This window comes from Tenrec ecaudatus, chromosome 1 (genome assembly GCF_050624435.1).
Source record: "Tenrec ecaudatus isolate mTenEca1 chromosome 1, mTenEca1.hap1, whole genome shotgun sequence".
In the NCBI taxonomy this organism is placed as follows: Eukaryota; Metazoa; Chordata; class Mammalia; order Afrosoricida; family Tenrecidae; genus Tenrec; species Tenrec ecaudatus.
Window position 1 is genome coordinate 93,436,497 of NC_134530.1, and position 19,946 is coordinate 93,456,442.

The window sequence follows — 19,946 nt, forward strand, 5'->3', positions numbered from 1 at the left end:
TATTGAACACTTATTTTCACATAAAAACCTAGTCTTTGGAACCTAAGTATGTCAATAAGTGAGGAGAGTGTGTATTTAAAATTGGAATGTAGGCATAACTGTAATATAAAAAAGTAAGTCCTGAAGGCCACCATTGTTTACTAATAAAGTTCATTTCTCTTTGAGGTGTCATCCAATGTGGATTAGAAGGTTGCCACTTGGGTTCATTGGCAGTTTCCTAGGTACTCAAAAAGAGCCCTGCTGGTGTAGTGGTTACGCCTTGGGCTGCCATTGGCATGGTCAGGAGTTTGAAACCATCAACAGCACCATAGGAGAAAGAGTGGACTTTCTACTCCTGTAAACAGTTACCATCTCGGAAACCCACAGGGGGTCACTATGAGTCAGCAGTGACTTGGTGGCAGCGAGTAAGTCAAGGTACTCAAAAGAGTACATAAACTCGTATTTGCATTCTTCTTGGGGTTTTGCCCTGTTTTCCTGGATATGTTTCTCAAAAATAGTGTTCTTTGGTGGTGAAAGATTGACTACAGATTCATAAATGAGCCCAAATAAGTCCATGGTTATTTTGGTTATTGAGTATTCCACCATGATATTGCTTTAGGTATGTTTATGTCGGTATTTTATAATCTGAGCTCCAGTTTACATGCAGATATATGGGTTGTGAAATTTGCCTAATTTGGAAAGAGGGAAAAGGAATTTCTAGAATGCTTACTATATTTTGGAACCTTTGGTACGTGATGTGATTGAACTATCGAATTGTATGATATGTGAATTATATGCCAATTAAAATGTTGAAAACATCGGTGACTATTACAAGGAACGTCTTTAGTGATTTCAAACTGTTCCTTTACTTTTGCAAATAAGTCTGTATATATTGGTGGAATCACATTTTCTCCTCTTCTACTTTTAATAATTCCGCCATTGGAGAAAATCCCAGCTTTGTTTTCATAAAGTAGTAAGTAAGAGACAACGTTAACCATATTGTTTTACTCATAATAGGTATATATTTCTATCTCATGAGAAAATGACAAGGATACCCTAGATTGAATAAGTATGGTGAAAAGATACAACCTTGACCCACACCTTTTCCAGATTTTAAAATACGCAGCATCCCCTGTTCTGTTCCAATGGCGCCTCTTAATTCATGTAGAACTTCTGCAGGAGCACAAGTAAGTATCCTGGAGTTCCTAATGTTACCCATGCTATCCACAGGGTGTTGAGATACACACAGTTGAACGCATTGGCATAGTTAATAACACACAAGTGCACATCTTTCTGGTATTTTGTTCACCTGACATCGCAATGATATTCTTCATGGCAGGTTCTTTTCTGAATCTGGCTTGAGGAACTTGGCCTCATGTTTGGAAGGAGCTTTACTGACAGCCTTCAGTGTGCCACTGACACAACTTTGCTTGCTGAAAGTGAGGAGCGCTTTCCTATCTAGTTGCTATGAGTTGCAAGAGATTCAATGGGACTAGGCTAGCTGGTATATTATTAAGCAGTATTCATCTGGAAATCAGAAAACCTTTAGCTTCGTCTGTAACATTAGTTAAGGGTATGACATTAGGCATTTTACTTAAGTTTCTTAGCTCTGTTTCCTTGTTTTTGAAATGAGGAGCTAAATAAGGTTGTTACTAGACTCATTTCTAACTCTAGCATTCCATCACTTAGATTTCATTTTTAATATATTTGTAGTTAACATTGAAAAATTAATACATTTCCCAAGTCTATGGAGCTGTTGATGGTTTCAAACTCCTGACCATGCCAATCTCAGTCCAAGGCGTAACCCCTACGCCAGCAGGGCTCCTTTTGAGTACCTAGGAAACTGCCAATGAACCCAAGTGGCAACCTTCTAATCCACATGGGATGACACCTCAAAGAGAAATAAATGCTTGCTTCATGTTGCACCACCTCCCCCAAGGACTGGTATGGGATCGCCTTACTCCTATATCTAGGTTTTTATATGTCTGCTCTCGTTTATCCCTTTCAATGTTTAGCCAGAGTATATGACATATAGAAATGATTTTACCGTAGAGGAAACTATATATTTTTATGTTTTCACTGAAGTCTTACTGCGAATCACCCTTTTTCTGTCACTATAACTGACTAGTCCTGATTCCACTTGTCAAATTTGCATGAAGTCAGGCCGGCCTTGGTTGCAATCATGGCTGGTACAGATTTTTCCTAAAATCCATAAACTTCAAGAACCACAGTACCACAATATACTTTTGAAACTTCTACATTCCCTCTAAAATATGGCAGTGGTATTCCAACACGTGCTTCTCAATGGAATGTCAGGTTACCGCTCTTCAGTTTTGAATTTGAAGACGTTTTGGACGCGCTTGCCTGGACGTCCGACTTGCATACCCTAGGCATAAAACTCACACATGCATATACACAAACATGTACGGTTTGTGTACCTGCCCACACACCCACAAACACATGCGCAGTGTTTGACTTTGGGTTTCCACTTCAGCGCAAAGCATTCATGTCCCCTGGTGTCCTCCCCATGTCAGTTTCGGGTGCTTTGCCGTCAGATCTGCCTTTGCCTCTCACGGAGTGGCTGCTCCAGGCAACCCATGAACAATGAGCTTCAAGTTCAGAAAGAATGGGGGCAATGTTTATTGGAATAAAGATTAGGCTCTCAATGCCTTGGGGGAATGAAGCAAATCCAATGTTTTCCTGTGAGCTGACATTTGTTAAATTGATGCTGCTTTGGTTTTTCTAGAGAAAGAGGCAGGGACTGGGGGAAGAGGGGCTCTTCAGCAAATCAGCCCTTTCATTCAGAAATGAAATGTCGAAGGCTGTTTTAGCTAAGCTTTTGGACAATTCTGGATTGGATTAGTTTCACTCCGATGGGGAAAGTAACCTCGCACAATTTGTGAAAATCTGAGCAAGGTGGAGGGGGTGTTTTTGGTGGGGAAACACCGTGCAGTTGCTTAAATAATCCTGGGCCAATCGGCATTCGTGGGTGGGGTTACTGTTGTGCGGCTATACAGAGAAAGATAATTCTGAATGAGGACTTCAAACATCACACACGGGACAGATTCTGGTGCGGACAAATCTAGTGACGAGGTAACTAGGTTTTGCTTACTCTCCATTAGTGAACACAGCTTGTTTGATAAAGGTTTTTTTAAAAATACATGTAAAGGATTTATCAGAAGCTTTTATGAATATTTCATGAGTTGATATATTCAGCTGAATGAATTCAGTGAGTGTCAGTGTGTAGCTTGCAGACAAACCTCATCCACAAGGAGGCTACTGACATAGCAGGCACTTTGGCACATTTGCAGAGGCAAGCCGGGCTGCTAGGGCTCCTTGTGACAGCCCGGGCTTGCCATTCTTTGAGTGTGCTGCTCTTTCTCTAAGCAGCTCCTCCGCTGGAGCCGCAGCCTCCCCAATTCAACTGCAAACAGTTTAGGGACTTCTCAGCTCCCTAGCCTAGCCGCTGTGCCCGTGCTATGTGTGAAGGTTTTGTTTTGGACGCTGAAAGCGAGCCCTGCATATAAGACATGACAGCCAAAGATTCTGCACCGGGACTCAGCGCGTCTGAACCGGAGGTTTGCATAAAGACTTTCAAGGAGCAAATGCGCTTAGAACTCGAGCTGCCGAGACTCCAGGGGAACCGACCGACATCTCCTAAAATTTCTCCGCGCAGTTCGCCCAGGAACTCACCATGCTTTTTCAGAAAGTTGCTGGTTAATAAAAGCATCCGACAGCGGCGTCGCTTCACTGTGGCTCATACATGGTAAGACAGAACTGGGCGCTATCTACAGTGCTTTTCAGATGATGCATTAGCAGCAGTGGTTTAGAAATGTAGAAAATTTAGCGCTTTATTTCTTTTCATAATACATACATTAAGGGAGCAGTGTACAGGGAGCGGGTCAGCCGACGAACTCATGATGCACTCTCTGCTCAATTATCGTGTGCTACTAGCTGGTTCCAGCTAAAATAAATCTGTAACCAACGAGAGTCTTAAACATTGCTGCTTATAAGAAACACATAACTAATTTGAGTTCAGTTGAATCACGGAGTGTTTCATCTCTGTTGAAGTGATAGATGACTTGTTGTTTTGTAGTTGGTGGTGGTTCGTGTGTGCACGGTTCAGTAAAATAATTGCTTTTTCCTTTAGTTCTACTTTATTCATTAAGAGAAGGTCTAAGATTAGGCTTAATTTATTGAACTACATACTTCAGTATATATGAGCCAGTATATGAACCAGTGAGTTTTTTCTTAATTTATTGACTTTTCTGTGTGCATTATACCTGAGAGAAAGAGATAACTGTGTCTCCACTTCTACATTTGCGTAATTACTTTATTTGTAATTTCCACTTGCTGTTATTTTGACACTTTGTTTTTCATTGTGACTTCCAATTTATACCTATTTTTAGGAGTGTCAAGTAAATGAATTCAAGAACTCGCTTTAAAAATTGCACTAAAGATTTCCTACTGATATAGGAAACACTTTGGCACATTTTCAGATGTGAAATCTGGCACCTTTAATATATATATGTATATATAGGTATATATATGTGTGTATATATGTATATATAGGTGTGTATATATATACCTATATGTTGAGGGCATATATAGATTAGCATAGCCTCCTTAAGCTAGGATAGGAATAAAGTATAATGAAGAGCAAACTGGAAATTAAATCAACCTTAACTATGAAAGTTAGACCACTAGATATTCAAATTCCTTGGAAAAAATATTTTCTTTCATATTAAATACTCTCCAAAGTTGAGTATCCTTAGCTATAGATTTTAATAGGAGCCCTAGCAATAACAAAAACTAGGGAGGGGGTCAGAGAGGGAGAGAAAAAAATGAGCTGATACCAAGAGCTCAAGTGGAAAGAAAATGTTTTGAGAATGATGATGGCAACAAATGTACAGATGTGCTTGACACCGTGGATGGATGAATGGACTGTAATAAGAGTTGTACGAGACCCTAATAAAATGATTTTTTTTAAGTGTGACAGTCCTAAGGGCCGGCCCAAATGGAAAGTAAATGTTTAGAAAATGGCAGCAGCATATGTATAAATATGTTTGATATAATTGATGCATGCAATGCTATGAGAGCTGTAAGAGCCCCCAATACAATGATTTTTAAAAAGAAAACCAGCACTTCCTACGGGAAGTTCTAATCCAATGATCTTGTGCTGCATAATAGACGGCCAGCCAATGTTAGAAATTGGGGTTTCCTGGACTTTGGCAATTAATCCATCAAATTCGGTTTTCTATGTGCCAGAAATGTCTGCCTGCCTCCTCTCTTGCACAGAGCCCAGGAAATTAAAGTTACCCCTAGGCAAAAGGGAGCCTGTTTTGAGGGATCCTGTATGTTTAGCCAACACATCCTTCACTTGGTAAAACGTGAGGTGACTCTTGTCCTCTGATTCTAGACTGCTGTTCATATGATCACTCTCTTGGAGTATTATTATTTTCTTGCCATCTTTTTCATTAATTAAATCTTGTAGAATGGAGAACACATATCCTACTTGTAGAATGGAGAACACATATCCTACTTGTAGAATGGAGAACACATATCCTACTTGTAGAATGGAGAACACACGTGAATGATTTCTGAAATGATAGCATTTATAAAAAGAGAAGGTTTTATATTTAAATATGTACTGACCTAAAGCTCTTTTTCTCAAATCCCAGGTGTATTATATCTTCATTTCTTGTGCCAAATAGCATGAACAAGTAGGGAGGAGAAGTATATATATATAGAGAGAGATTGTTAATTAACTTAAATAAAAAATATATGTTATAAGTGTGTGTTTTACTACTAAGGTTCATTCTACATTATTTTTTTAACCAAAGCTATAATTAATTTTAGTAAGTTAATTTTAAGACATGGTAGTTCTGCTTAAAATCTTATTTTTGTTAATGTTGAAATTTGATTCTTAAATATATCACTGTGACCATTTATTTACTTAGAACAGATACTTAAAATGCCTTTAATGTAGAACTATGAAAACTCTGCTTTTTCTTCATGATACCCAAATTTTAAAATGACTAGATTGAAGAGAAATTTTTACTCATGCATCATACACATTTTCTCACTGCAAGCTGCAAAAAGAACAATTAAATGATATTTTAGGTAACATGCTAATAAAATCATCATCCCCTAGTTGAGTTATAATACATCTTCCCACAAGTTGCCAAAAAGAATACACATGACTTTAATATAATTATCATAATATAGGCTTAAGTGATTCATCAATCTTCAAACACAAAATAACTCTAGTTATGGCTTGAGTCATTGTCACTATTTCTTTCCAAAATCATACATTCCCCGCTCATGTTTCTTATGGAAACTTTGTCACAGTTTGTTCTCAGCTTCTGTAAGTAACTCTCCATTTGCATTTTAAAGTATAAATACACAGCTATCATTTTTCAACTGTATTTAGATGAAGCAAAGTTATTTATATTTGGGAAATAGATGTTTATCTTATGTGTTTCAATGCCTTTCCTACAAACCCTAAACATTATATGGTTCATTTTTTTAATGTCATATGAAATAGTTACATAAGGAAAAAAGAACATAGTTCTTTATTTTGTATTTTTGCTTCTTTTTCTTGATGAAATGCAACCAGCCTTTTATGATCAATGATTGGTATTTTCCAAGCATGCATTTAAGTTAGAAATTCCAAGATATGCACTTAGAAGACTCTAAAAACATGTTATTACTTTACAGTAGACAGTAAACTTCTTTTAAGAAGATTGGATTGTTTGGATTCTAGCATTGAAATTAAAGTAATTTTCATGAAGAAACTAAACAATGCAGAGGATGCAGTTTATATCTAAACCCACTGAGTATGTTTGGTTTTCATCTTAAGTTATTTGTAGATTTCATATTTGGGTCAGATAAACGTGTAGTCCTAGATTTGAAAACCCAAGCTATCAGGGTGGGATAATGGCAGAGTCTGAAAGTTTAAGAAATATTCGTGAGATTTTGGCTTTGGGATTATATTGTTAAACATATGAAGAAAAGTCGACATCCAATGTGTTGTTACTAATTGCAGTCTGTGCTCAGATTTAAATCTGGAAGAAATTTGGCGACTCTCTTATGTTCCCTTTCACCCTGAGGCCGGCCCGCAATCACTCCTCCATGGCATATGGAGGCTCCAGAGAAAATAAAGTTCTATAACCTTAGTAAATGCACAATGTCACTATCTCATAATCCAGGTACTGGAAAATTCTTCCTCATGACTAATTTAGATAGTTTATACTGGAAATTAGGAGCCCTGAGGGCATAGCGGGTCTTAGATGGGTAGCCAATCACAAGGTCAGCAGCTAGAAACCTCCAGCTGATCCACAGGAGAAAGAAGAGGCTTTCTACTCCCATAAAGCTTCACTCTCAGAAACCCAGAGAGCAGTTCTACCTTGCCTTACAGAGTTGCCCTGAGTTGAAATTAACTCAATGACAGTGAGTTGATTGTATTGGAAATTATCTATCTTTTTATTGTTTTGGTCTTACTGGATATTGAGAAAAAGACTTATAGGAAGATGTATCAATCATAATATCATCATTAACCTCTCCCAGGATTAAAAAAATAATCAAACCAACACATATAATTAAGCACTGCTGAGAGGATGAAAAATGCATTCAATCTATATGTATTTCAACATCTAGTACATTCTAAATTCTTCACTGGGAATGTTCACATGCACTATCTGATAGAAGTTTCATTTGGAGCATTATCACACTCCAAACAACTTTTTTTGAGTTCAAATATGAGCACCATATTTACAGTTGAGTAATATGGGAAATATTCAAATAGATTTACAAACATGTTATACATTGTCAAGTGTCACTATAAGATTGAGCATCACCACTGAGGGCCTGACAGGTACAGAAGGAGTAAGAAAATTACTTTCAGAGTCTGGGACCGGCATATTGGCTGCCCTCGTGCCTAAATCTGGGGTGAGAGAGTCTAAAGTTTTCCTTCCAGATTTATGTGGCCTGTCTATTCATGTCTATTCTTGACTCACATGTTTCACATGGTGCTCATTTTTCAACTATTTGACTTTTATACTACTTTCATTTACATACTTCAATCATCAGTTCTCCTCCAGTATCAGAAGCATGACAGTTTTGGAAGAAATCAGCGGCTGCTTGTCTTGAATACATCTGCTCACCATACATCAGAGCACCCCCTCCACTCTGCTCCTCACCAGACATCTTGGGTCCACTTTGCACGGTGCTCCTCACTATTCATCCAGGGCACATTTCACACTCTGCTTTTCCCATCCACTTACTGTACTCCTCACTGTCCATCTGGGGCACACTTACTGTACTCCCCACTGTTCATCCGGGCACACTTACTGTACTCCCCACTGTTCATCTGGGGCACACTTACTGTACTCCTCACTGTCCATCTGGGGCACACTTACTGTACTCCTCACTGTCCATCTGGGGCACACTTACTGTACTCCTCACTGTCCATCCGGGCACACTTACTGTACTCCCCACTGTTCATCCGGGCACACTTACTGTACTACTCACTGTTCATCTGGGGCACACTTACTGTACTCCCCACTGTTCATCCGGGCACACTTACTGTACTCCTTACTGTCCATCCGGGGCACACTTACTGTACTCCTCACTGTCCATCTGGGAACACTTACTGCACTCCTCACTGTTCATCGGGGTACACTTACTGTACTCCTCACTGTCCATCCGGGCACACTTACTGCACTCCTCACTGTCCATCTGGGCACACTTACTGTACTCCTCACTGTCCATCCGGGCACACTTACTGCACTTCTCACTGTCCATCTGGGCACACTTACTGTACTCCTCACTGTCCATCCGGGCACACTTACTGCACTCCTCACTGTCCATCCGGGCACACTTACTGCACTCCTCACTGTCCATCCGGGCACACTTACTGTACTCCTCACTGTCCATCCGGGCACACTTACTGCACTCCTCACTGTCCATCTGGGCACACTTACTGTACTCCTCACTGTCCATCCGGGCACACTTACTGTACTCCTCACTGTCCATCTGGGCACACTTACTGTACTCCCCACTGTTCATCTGGACACTCTTACTGCACTCCTCACTGTTCATCGGGGTACACTTACTGTACTCCTCACTGTCCATCTGGACACACTTACTGTACTCCCCACTGTCCATTTGGGCACACTTACTGTACACCTCACTGTCCATCTGGGCACACTTACTGTACACCTCACTGTTCATCCGGGCACACTTACTGTACTCCTCACTGTTCATCCGGGCACACTTACTGTACTCCTCGCTGTCCATCCGGGGCACACTTACTGTACTCCTCGCCATCCCTCCGGGCCACACGTCTCTACTGTGCTCCTCACTTCATCTGGGCCCATTTCTCCACTGTGTGCCTCACCATACTTCCAGGGACACTTCTACACTAAATTCCTCATTAAACCCTCTTGCTACAAAGAAAATGCATTGTTGAGCTCTACCCTCTGTATCAGTGTCCATACTTGCACAGGGAATGATATTTTTAATTAACAGTTATTGGGGGGCCTTTGTATGTGTACGTGTGTACAAATCCTGCCTGCATTTAACTATGAAGTCCTAGGTATAGCTTGGATATTGTCGATAATTTTAACAAAGGATCATGAATAATTGAGTGCTCATTTATTTGAGTACAAACCTAAAAGAAATCAAACTCAACTGCCATCAACTCGATGCCAACTCATAGCGAGACACTGAGGGTTGTAACTCATGATGAGGGCAGAAGCCCGTCTTTCTCTAGTCCATAGGCAATATTGGGTTCTAACTGCCAACCCCCCTGGATCTCAGGCCAATGCATAACCTCTACACCACCGGAGCTCTTATATTTGAGCATAGGAGATTGTAAATACACAGTTTCTGTTCCAAAGAAACTTTAATTTGGCAAAAGAAATCTGCAACTAACCGAGACAAATAAAAAGAAACCAAGGGACTACTCTTGTTCCCCACAGAGCAAAAGAAAACGAAAGAAATCAGACTCTAAGGAAGCACTAATTCTAGGAGTTAATAGTTCCTGCAAAGCATTTATAATCTCTCCTAACCTGAGACCGTGGGTCTGTGGTGGTGTAGCGCATTAAAGGTGGGGCTGCGAACTACAAGGTACGCAGTTCAAAACCACCTGCTGCCCCAAGGAAGATAAAGGTTTCTACTCCTGTGAAAACTCTAAAAGCTCCCACAGGGGTGGGGGCCGTTTTCCCCAGTCCTATTAGATTGCTATCAGTTGGATTCAGCATGATCACAATGAGCTTGATCTTTGCGTTAACTTGAGACCAAAGAAAACCTAGTTGCCTTGGCACCTAGAGACAGCTACGGACCATTCTGACCTGCTCTGATCCCTTGATACAAGTAGGCTACCGATCTTCCTTAGTATTCTTTGCTGTTGCAGATGCAGAGTTAATTATAATACCTCACTATAGGCAACGTCTTTTTACCTGGTAGCCTATTTAGTTGAGCCACTATGTACAAATCATACCACAGAGCCTGTAATGCAGTTATGTAAATATTTGTTTGTAGCCCTGCACAATTATTTATTTAATTATCCTTCTTGCATCGAACAACACAGCCAGTGCTTCAGCTCAGAAAAGCTCTTCCTAGCTTTCATTCACTCGCTCCCTGGAAGTACTACACAGAAGAAGCTGAGTGTTCTTTTGCCTTTCAAATGTTCACATCTCATATAGTAGAATGTTTACTCGTCTATGATTTTCTGTCACTACAATGTTTAAAAAATTAACACTCTCAATGGCAAGAGTGGCTTGAGCTTTTAATAGGATTTCCTTAGGGAACTGGGAATAAGAACCGTCACTTACAGAGTGAGGAAAATGTGAATTAATAGCACTCGTCCTCTAGAAAAAGCACCCCCCCCCCTTCACCAGAGGTGAACATTTTCACTCACTTCTCTCTCAGTTTTCCTGAAATGGGAGGTTGGGTAACTTTATCACGCCTCATAACTTATTTGCCATGGTCGTATTTGAACCCTGCTGTGAGCTGTAAGTGAAAAGAATAATGTATTGACCTTCTCAGATTGTCTCTTGCTCGAGCTTAGGCATTTTTTTCTTTCAAGGGAGCAAGGGCTCCTGCTTCTCAAGAGCCTTTGTGAATGAGCGGAGCCTGTGGCCACAGGTGCTCCTGGCGGAGACAGCGCGAGAGCCCCCACAGGATAGTTCCCACAATGCAACCAAACCAGGCAACATTGCACACGTGACCATCTCGATTGATGCAAGAAATACTGCTGCAATTCAAGACCCTTGAATCATTGAGGGAGAAGGGTGGGGCTTAGTGTTCCCACAAAGGTTTTCAGCCTCGGAAACCCACAGGGCCAGATCTACTCTGTCCTGTCGATTCACCATGAGTCAGAGTTCGCGCAGTGGCAGGAATGGAAAGAAAAGTACGCAGTCTGTGCAGCGGCCATGGCACGCTATCACAAAAAGCAAACTCACTGCCATTGAGTTGACTCCAACTCATAGTAACACCACAGGAGAGGGTAGGACTGCCACTCTGGGTTTCTGAGACTGCAAATCTTTATGGGAGTAGAAAGCCTCATGGTTTTGTTAGTTTTTTGTTTGTTTGCTTTTTTCCTGGTGGAGTGGCTGGTGGTTTGACCTGCTCACTTCATAGTTACCTGCCCACATGTAACCCACTGTACCACCAGGGCTCCTTGTGAAGAGCTTGAGAAATTTCAATTTCTTTATTGAGTTATATGCAGCTAAGCTGTCCAGGGATGAGAGAAGAATTACTGGTGATCATTGAGAGGTCATTGGTAGGGAGAACATGGTGATGAATGATTAACATAAAATATGATTATTTTACTTTTCTAACTTTCGAGATTAAAGGTGTGATGTCAAATCAACTGTCAAAAAATTAACAAGTTTGAAGAATAGCCTTTACCATTATAGCGATGTAATAATTGTTAAGACTTTTCCACGTTTGCTTCAGATTGTTTCTCCCTATATTAGAGATACATAATATAATAGAGAAAATGCAATCAAATAGTTGTTTATGATGTCAATAGCACTGATTACCTTTTAACTAAATTGACAAAGCAAAATAAGAGAAGATAAAATGACATAGTTTAGTTATGTAGTGATTTTTTTTCTAAAAAGGAAAGTGGGTGGAAATACTGACCTTTAAGAAATAATAAGGTTATAAGAGAATACTGTAGTAATGACATGCCAACAAACTAGGTAACAGATTAAATAGACACACTTAAAGGAACACACACAGTACCCAAAGGAATTTAACAGGAATCCTCAACAAACCTAACAAGTGAAGAGATTAAATCAGTAATAAAACTCAAGAAAGAAAATTCATTTATGGATTGTGATAAGAATTGTATGGGCCCCCAATAAAATGATTAAAAAAGAAAAGAAAATTCCAGGGCCAGATGGCTTCACTGGGGAAATCTAAAAAACATTTAACTAAGAATTAACACAAATCTTTCTCAAACCCTTCCTAAAATCTCAAGAGGAGGAGTCATTTCCTAGCTAATTAGATGAGGCCAAATTTTTCAGACCAAAACACTATAAGAAAATTAAATTTAAACATTTTTTTAAAAAGGAAAAGCAAATTACAGATCAATATGTTTATGACTATAGATACAGGAACATGCAGTAAAATGTGTGCCAACTGAATTTATCAGTTTTTAAAATGATTATTCACCATGATCCAGTGGGATTTATTCCAGGTATGAAAAAAGTTTTTAAATATAAGCAAATGAATCAATGTCATACACACACTAACTAAACAGGCAAAATAGCACCCATGATCATCTCAATGATGCAAGAAAAATTTGCTAAACTTCAAGACCTTTTCAATGATTGAGAGAGGAGGATGAGACAGTTTTCCCACAGGTACTTACAGCCTCAGAAACCCACGGAGGTAGATCCACTCTGTCCTATAGACTCACTAGGAGTCAGAATTCACTCACTGGCCATGAGAAGTTTTTGCTTTTGTTTTTAATTGCTAAAAAACATAAGTTAATAAATGGAGTAAAAGGTATATAAATTGAAAATTAAAAAATCAAAGAATTTATAGATTGCATGGTCTTATATCTATAAATCCCTAAAGAATCGTCCTTAAATATTTAGGGTTAATAAATGAATTGGCAAAATTGCAGGATACAAAATCTACACATAACACATTCCTAAACACTTGAACTAAATAGACTACAGTGGGAGTAAGAAAATAATTCCATTTACAATAACATCAAAAAGAATAAATTCTTAGGGAGAAATTTAACCAAGATGGTGCAATGTTGTACACAGAAGACTATAAAACATTGCTGAAAGCAATCGAAGAAGACGTAAGTGAATGGAAAGACATCCCATGTTCATTGAAATAGCTTATTATTTTTTAAAATGACAACAATATTCAAAGTAACCTACAGAATCAATGCAATCTCTATCAAAATTTGACCAGTGTATTTTTTAGAAATGGAAAAACCCCTCATAATGTTATTAATGTTGAAGGGGTCCAGAATAGCCTAAATAAATTTGAGAAAGAAAAGCAAAGTTGTAGGACTCACAATCAATTATCTCAAAACTCACTACAAAGCTGCAATATTTAAAACAGTCTGGTTGTTGCATGAAGCTTAAACAAAAGTCAAATTCACTACCATTGAGTCTACCGTGACCCTTTGCCACCCTATAAGACAGGGTAGAACTGCCCTGGTGAGTTCCCAAGACTGTAATTCCTTCCAGGACTAGAAAGCCTGAAGGTTTCCAACTGCTAACACATTACCAGAGCTACTTTCTGAGACCACGTAAGAGTAAGGAAATATAATAGTAGAAAAGATGTAAGTGGCATAAAGGTAAGCAAATATATCAGTGGAAAAGAATTAGAAGCTCATAAAAATGCTCAAATCTACAATTAATTTTAAGCTTTTTTTATGATTTAGGAGAATATCTTTAAAGCAAATTAACTTTCATTCAACAGTGCATAAACATTTTGTTTATTGACAGTGATTGCAATCTCTACAATGAGTCCATACACGATTTACTTCTTCCCTGTGTTTATTATTTTCTTTTGTCCTTTTTTCATATGCTTTCCTGTCTTCTCTGGGAAAATGCTGCCCTTTTGATATTATATAATATTGATTTTCTAAGAAGTATCTGCTTCCTAAGTGTTTTGTGAATCTTATGGGACTGTCTCTTGTGTGCCACAAAGTGTAACCACTAGGGAGAATTAACTTTCAAGACCAAAGGGTGAATTACCAGGTAACGTGTCAGGTAGGGTGGTTCCACTAGTCTCTACCTGACGAGTAAGCTGGTCTTTTTATTACTTTGAGTTAATTCCACATTTTTCTCCCATTGCAATACATTTCAGAATTGTTGGCAATGAGTATCTGGGCACCATCTAGTGCTTCTGATCTCAAGGTCGTATGGACTGAAGGTTTTGTAGTTCAATAATATTTGATTTTCTTGACTCTTTGCTCCTGACAGGGAGAGACCAATAGCTGTGCCTCAGGTTGACATTCACACACTTTTGAGACTCCACTTGCTACTCATCAGAGTAGGAAGTGGAACATTGTGGACTGTGGTATGTCCATGTAAAGACATTGGTCCCAGTTGTTTGCTCAAGATGCTTAGAAGTTTTAGCAACTTGATCTCCTGTATGCTCTACTATATTTATGGATATATTTTCAGCACATATGAATACATATGTAAAAACATCCTTTGGCAAAGGATATATTTTCATATCCCTACACCATTTAGCTTACTTATCTATCTATGTAATTACTAGTAGTTTTTGTTTTACTGTTACTGCAGGATTGTGTATATAATAGTGTTCACCTTTGTTGCCCAAGGCTGTAAATCATTATAGAAGCAGATTGTTGGATGGGTACAGAATGCCAATCACTCAGTTAACAAACAAGTGCTAAGGACCATACCACCAAAGCGCTTTACATTGTGTGTGTGTGTGTGTGTGTGTGCGCGCGTGCCCACATGCATATACATGCATCCTTTGGTCTAGATCGCAGCTTTAAGTAAAGAAAACAAAAATCCTCAGGACTGGACTAGTAACATCATGATAAGTGGACAAAAGATTGAAATTGTCAAATATTTCCATCAATGTTCATGGAAGCAGCAGTCAAAAAATCCAAGGATGTGAATCTACTGCCCTCTTGACAGTGTTAAAGAGCACAGTGCCGCTAGGAGGACTAAGATGTGTCTGCTCGAGCCAAGGTGTTTGCCGTTGCCTCGTATGCATATGAAAGCAGGACACTGAGTAAAGAAGACCGTAAAACAATTTATGCCTTCCACTCCGGGACTGGAAAAGAATATTGAAAGTGTCATGGTCTTCTGGAAGAGAATCATGTATTGAACGAAATACAGCCAGAATGGAATGTTCTTAGAAGTAAGGATGCCAAAACTTTGTCTCACATACTTTGGACAGGTGATCAGCAGACACTATTCCCTGGAAAAAAGGAATCATTCTTGGTAAAGTGGAGTGTCTGTGTATAATGGTCTTCACCGAATGGAATGACACAGTGCTGCACCATAGGCGCACATATATGACATGGGAAACGACACAGGACCGGGTCGTGCTTTGTTCTGACTCCTGACACCTAAAAGCAAGAGTTACAAAAAGTCCATAGAAACTCAGAATGAAAAGTTAGTGTTTCTACCAAAATTTGTTTTCTTAACTTTTTTTTTTATGAATTGGGAGAAAGTGTTCAGCATAAGTGAGTTTCCTCTTAGTGAAACCTCCCTGTTTTGTCTTTTCCTCACCATGTGACTTCACTTACCGCAGGTCCTCCTTTGTGCCTCTTTCCTCCTTCCTCGGCACTAATTCTTCTGAATTTTGTCCTTGGCCAAATACTTCTCTTTTTATTTCAAATGGCTGATCATTGTAAGGTGTGTGTATTTACATTGGACTATTTTTCCGCTTATAAACCTGTCTATGGTTGGGCTGAAAATTGAACCACAGGGTTGAGTTCAGCTCCAGGCCTGACAGGTGAGGAAGGGGCAGCGTTCCAGGAATTCAAGCCGTCTCTACTCAACCAAGAGTTCGGGTCTTGCTTGTGATTTCCAGTTTTGTTTTGCCTTTTCTCCCACTTTATTGTGGATTTTTAGTGTGATCCCTTCCAGAGCAGTTGGCCATGATAGTGGCCCTGATCTAGTTCTCCTGACCTCAGGGTCATGTAGACTGATGTTCACTTGGTCCATTTGTACATCAGATGAATTGTTTTCATATGTCTGATTTTCATACCTCTTCTTTTTTCCTCATGAAGATAGACCAATAGTTTTACCTTAGATGGATTTGCTAATTAATTATTGACAAGGGTGATTTTCAAAAAGACCATTCTGTGGAAGAAAAACACTCTTTGCTGGACACAGTGGCTGTCACTTGCAACACTATACAATTAAATCCTTAGCTTACACTGTCTACAAAACATAATTCAAAATGAATTAAAGACTAAATTTAAGGGCTAAAACCCTAACACTCTTAGAAGAAAGCATAAGAGAAAATATACAGGACCTCAAATTTGACACCAAAAAGATTAACTTTAAAAGAATTTAAAAAAATAGAAAAGTTGGGTTTCTTCAAACACAATAAGCACAGCAAAGAAAACTGTGGTTTAGGGGAAATTATAAAACATGGATACTGATATTTGAAATTGATATATTTGAAAATGATATATGCTTTAGAGAGGTGTAATATCCATAGTACATAACAACCTTGTACAACTAACAAAAATAATACACAAGTATTAATTTAATAATAATTAAACTATGACCAAAGGACTCCGTAGACATTTCTTCAAAGCAGATATAAAAATGGTCAACCATTATATGAGAAGATGCTCAGCATCAATATTCTTAGAGAACAGAAATCAAAACCACACCAAGATCCCACTTCACACATAGAAGAAGGGTTTTAGTAAAATAGTTAAGTGTTGGTAATTGTGTGAACAAATTGGGACCCTCAAACATTGCGATTGAGTATGTAAAATGATACAGCTGCTGAAGGGACAATTTGGTGGCTTCACAAAAGGTCGATAGAATAACTGTCTGACTCAGCAATTATATCTCCTATATATTGAGCATTGAAAGCAGGGCCTCAATCAGAAGCTTGTATGCCAAAATTCAGAGCAACATTATCACAATATCTAGAGGGTGAAAACAAGTTAAATGGTCATAAACAGATGGATGCAATGAAATACGGTCTGTGCATATAAGGGAAGGCTATTCACTCTTAAAATGTAATACAATTGTGATACATACACAACATAGACGAAGATGAACTTTATGGGAGCAGACAGCCTCAACTTCTGCCTGCTTTGGAACATTATGTTAAGTGAAATAAGATAGGTATGTAGGGACAAGTATTGAATGATCCCACTTATGTGAAATATCTAGAGAAAGCAAGTCACAAAGACAGACATACACGAGAAGTTAGTAGGGCTCAAAATTGGTTCATGTGACAATTTTACATGATATGGATATAATAATACTAATAGGAAATCAATCTGTGTAACCTGCTAGCCGTCAAGCGATTTCGTTGATATATTAAAATGTTTACCATGATACTTGGTGCAAAATAGATTACATAATTGATACTAAAAGCCATATCCACTGCTGTACACCCAATTCTGATGCACAATGACCCACTGCCCCACAGGATCCCTACAGCTGTCATCACTACTGGAGCAACGGCCACATCGTTCTGCACAGTGGCGAGTCTGTTCAAACTTCTGACCTTTCAGCTAACAGCCGGGCTTTGAACCAGGACTCTTTGACAATAGATGCTAGCTACCTTTTACTCATCTTACCAATTTTCCAATTAGACACTACCATGTGTATTACTTTTAATCATTTGAAAAACATTTCTGTGCACACCAATTCAAAAGTGCCAAAGTGCACTAGATTGTGAACTACTAAGTTCATAATATTCATAGTGTGATCACAGTGATTCAGTTTGCTAAATAAAGACCATTCACTTCCTGTGTCATGTGATAATCATGGGCTACCAAGGCAGGATAAACAAGATAGTAATGCAATGCACTAATAACCGAAACTCCAATATGAATAGCCTACATGCCCCACAGAAATTTCATAACCTTGTTTTGCTTCTATCCTTAAAATATTTTTAGAAGACAGTTATTATCATCTCCTGTAGAAAGAGATAAGAGCAGACCACTTTGAAGCAACTCTACCCACAAGCACCAATAAGTTTGAAAGCCATAAAGCGAGGGGTAAGATAAGAAGATGCCTTGTCTATTTCAGGATCCCACATCTAAAAAGCCGATAGAGGATTCAGTGAAGAAAAGACTTGGCAGAACTCCAATTCCATTAAAGACGCACTTATCTGAGACTGTCTCCTGCCACCATACTCTTGTCTGTTGCTCTCTGAAATTAAAAAGTGCAGGCAGTCTGTGACAGCTGGGGAATGTGAGCATGCGCCTATGGCTTATTTCTGCTCTGATTGCCTCCACTGTGTACATAGGAAACTCTGCTCCATCAAGACTACGTAGGCCTGCTGAAGAAGGAGCAGGAAGCACAGAGGAATCATGATATCCAAGTCTCCTCTCCGCTAATGTAGCTGGTGAGGACATCCTCTTGAGATTTTACTGTTGAAATCCAGATGCAAGACTTAACTTCAGGAGGACAGATTAGTGTTATCCTTGCCTATCAGCTCTTGGCCTGGAGTGAACTCACCCGGATAACATAGTTTGTGACTCTGACATGGTCATTTACCAAAACCACACGGGTTCCTGGGGAGCCGGGCTTGTGTAGTGGGCAAGCACAGCATATGAGCATGAACTTTACATTTCATTAATCTCAGGATTTGGAAAAGCTATTTAATGTACCTCAGATCTTTCTGCTACTGAAAATTAAGGGCAATTCTATGTATCCCTCTGATTTGGAGACTGACTGAAATAGTGTGTGTTCAGCGTTTAGCACAATCCCTGGCAAATGACACAAGGTAATCAACATATTCGCCCACTGAGGTATCCAGAGCTTAGGGATTCATAAGAAATCGACCTTTAAATACATGAGTTGTTTTGCATAAAACCCAAACCAAGTCACTGTCATTGAGTGGATTCTGACTCCTATAATGATTTTATTAAATATATTTCATTGAGTAATTGTTATGTGTCTTAAATAAATTATATTTAGATCACAGATATTTTGCAGCTTCAGAGAAGCTGAAAGGTATAATATATAATGTTTGTTTTGAACCCTAAGTACAAGTAGGTCTCTGAATTTTTTTGTCCAGCTAGTAAAATATAAGCTCTTTTTGGCCAATTTGTGTAAGAGAGTTTGTTCACGAGAAGCAATGAAACAAGAGCTGAAGGTCTTAGTCAAAGAAACCAAGACATATGCTTTGGTGCCACCAATTAGAAGCTTCGATTAGCTTTTGTTTTTCAGTTGGGAAGAGATTTTCATTTAACCTTTTGGAGCCTCACTGAATAATTTATAAGTGATATTTATATTTTTAGATAAAATGGGGTGTATTTGCTAGAAGAAGAAAAATAAGGGCACTGGACAGCATGTTATGGTAATCTATCTTAAATGATTACGAAGCAAAGTATTTGGCTTAGTGCTAGTGGTGTAGAAATATAGCTTTAATATATTCTAAAATACCCCAACCATTGCTCTGTGCTTCCTTTTAAAAATGGGGAGAAAATCTGCTATGTAAACGCACTGGACTGTGAGACAGTGTGGAGACAAGGAAGACTACGCTCAATGGTCCTCCAGACTTATCAACTCCCATGAGCCTTTAGATTGTTTTCATGATTCCTGCAGAGACATGTGACTAGTAAGCTCACATAACTCCAACGTGGAGTGCAGAGAAAGATGTATTTAACCTTCACCTGAATGACTTTACAACATTTAAATCAAATTGCATTCTATTTCTTGGTTGTTTCAAAGAATAATTTAGGGATGAAAATGGAACTAAAGGTTATTGCTTCTCTTATGTCAAAGATGTCC

The 19,946-nt window shown here is 38.9% G+C and overlaps 1 protein-coding gene across 2 annotated transcripts in view; it reads left to right on the forward strand.

The window, feature by feature from the left end:
• Positions 1-19,946, forward strand: part of PDE4B (phosphodiesterase 4B) — a 549,688-nt gene that overhangs the window by 65,154 nt on the left and 464,588 nt on the right. Inside the window, exon 1 of one of the 2 annotated variants that reach the window (XM_075557214.1) lies at positions 3,510-3,745. The exons of the other annotated variant lie outside the window; for it this stretch is intronic. Within the exon in view, the coding sequence (XP_075413329.1) occupies positions 3,510-3,745 (236 nt within the window). Of the gene's footprint in view, positions 1-3,509; positions 3,746-19,946 lie in introns of those variants that run through there. 2 annotated transcript variants of the gene reach the window in all.